At 39.0% G+C, this 1,745-nt stretch overlaps 1 protein-coding gene across 1 annotated transcript in view; it reads right to left on the reverse strand.

Annotated features, from left to right (window-relative positions):
- SLAIN1 (SLAIN motif family, member 1) overlaps positions 1-1,745 on the reverse strand; it is a 71,662-nt gene that overhangs the window by 6,736 nt on the left and 63,181 nt on the right. The window contains exon 5 of the mRNA XM_008572527.1: positions 1,696-1,739. Within this exon, the coding sequence (XP_008570749.1) occupies positions 1,696-1,739 (44 nt within the window). The remainder of the gene's footprint in view (positions 1-1,695; positions 1,740-1,745) is intronic.

Here is a 1,745-nt window from a genome sequence, read left to right on the forward strand (position 1 = left end):
TTCTCTGTTAAATCTCTTCATGATATATTTGGCTAATTGTCCTATCTTCCTGACATAAAATCAGTTAGTGGTCCTCTCAGTTTTACACCATTAGCAAATTTTATAGGTTGTCTCTGTGTCTTTACACAAGTCATTAATTCAAATATTTAACAGGTCAAGCCCTAAGATACAACCCTATGAAATTCATTCATTCAAGTATTTACTGAGAGTTCTTTATGTTCAGGCAACTTTCCAGGCACTGGAAACAGAAAATCGAATAGACTATGGTCCAATCCCAGGGGGAGATTACAATCTAGTAAGGAAGACAAACACACCAACAGTAAAGCATGAGACACTGAATAAAAGAGGTAAGCACCAAAAATCTAATCCACACTAGACTTGTTTGGGGGGTATTTGGGAGAGTGTGTTAGGGTCATCAACGAGGCAATGAAGACTTTGCCAAGGGTATTTGAGCTGCACTATAAAGGTAAACAGGAGTAAACTGGGTAAATCAGGAAAAAAAGAACACCAAGCAGAGGACAGCATGTGAAGTCAGAACATCACAGCAGTTAAAAGCACAAGCCCTGGGGGTACCTGACCTGTGTTTGAATCTCCACACATCCACCTGCATGACCGTGGGCAAATCATTACATAACCTACCTAAAACTGTTTCCTCATCTGCAAAATGGGAATGATGATAGAAACTACCCCACAGAGTTGTTGGTGGAACTAAATACAGTGAATATAAACCAGTTAGCACGGTTCCTTTGACAGAGTAAATGCTGTCATTCTGTTGTTAGGAACGAAGACAAAGAAATAAAAGACCATCACGTGCTGGGGAAATACTACTTGAGACACAAAGAGGGAGAAGGGGCTACAAACCACTTCGGATGCAGACTTCGACATATCTGGTTGATGACTCTTGGCCAGTATACTCTGAACACACTTCGGGCCTCCCAAGTTTGGGAATATGAATACTGGGACTATGACCTCATGTCTCCCTCCTAGGGGTCAGAGTAAGACATAACTCCAACTACCCATATAGATAGCCTGAGTACGAATGGTGGAGGAAAAGTCTGGAACCACCACATCCCCACACAAAGCAGAAACACACGGCACTAGGTTCGACGATCACTACATTGCTAGTTGCTGGGTAAAATGTATAGAAAGTGAACAAGAGATTGTGTGGTAGGCTGAAACGGAGTAGATAAAACTACTTTAGACACACTGAAATACAACTTCATTTGGGAGGGGAAACCAATATGGGCTGGTGGAAAACAAGACCAAAGTAATAGCTAGACAGAGTTAAGTGGGCCTCGTCAGGGTAAAGGTATCATCAGGTAGACAGCTATACAGAAGAAGATATGCAAAGAAGAGAGACTTTTGTATGATGAGTGGATAAATCAATCACCATTTAGTACTCATACTTCACTGCATACTTCATACTCCTTGCATATAAAGGACTACACATAGTTTACTATAAATTGGTAACACAGGCTCTGGTTACTACTAAACTATAATGGTGAAATACAAAAATACTACTAAATTGTAATGATGAAATATGAAGAACAAGTTACAAGACAAGGAGAAAAGTTCCCTTTAGTGTTACTGCAAGTAAAAAAGAAATGGAATAATAACATATTTTCCTAATGATGTTATCATTAGTTACAAATTACAAAAAAATAATTATTATACTTACTACAAGATTATACTTACTACAAGACTGTATTCTTGAAATTCCATTTCCAGCTCCATGCAAGCTTGAG

The sequence above is a fragment of the Galeopterus variegatus genome, unplaced genomic scaffold, assembly GCF_000696425.1.
Source record: "Galeopterus variegatus unplaced genomic scaffold, G_variegatus-3.0.2 Scaffold802, whole genome shotgun sequence".
Taxonomy (NCBI): domain Eukaryota; kingdom Metazoa; phylum Chordata; class Mammalia; order Dermoptera; family Cynocephalidae; genus Galeopterus; species Galeopterus variegatus.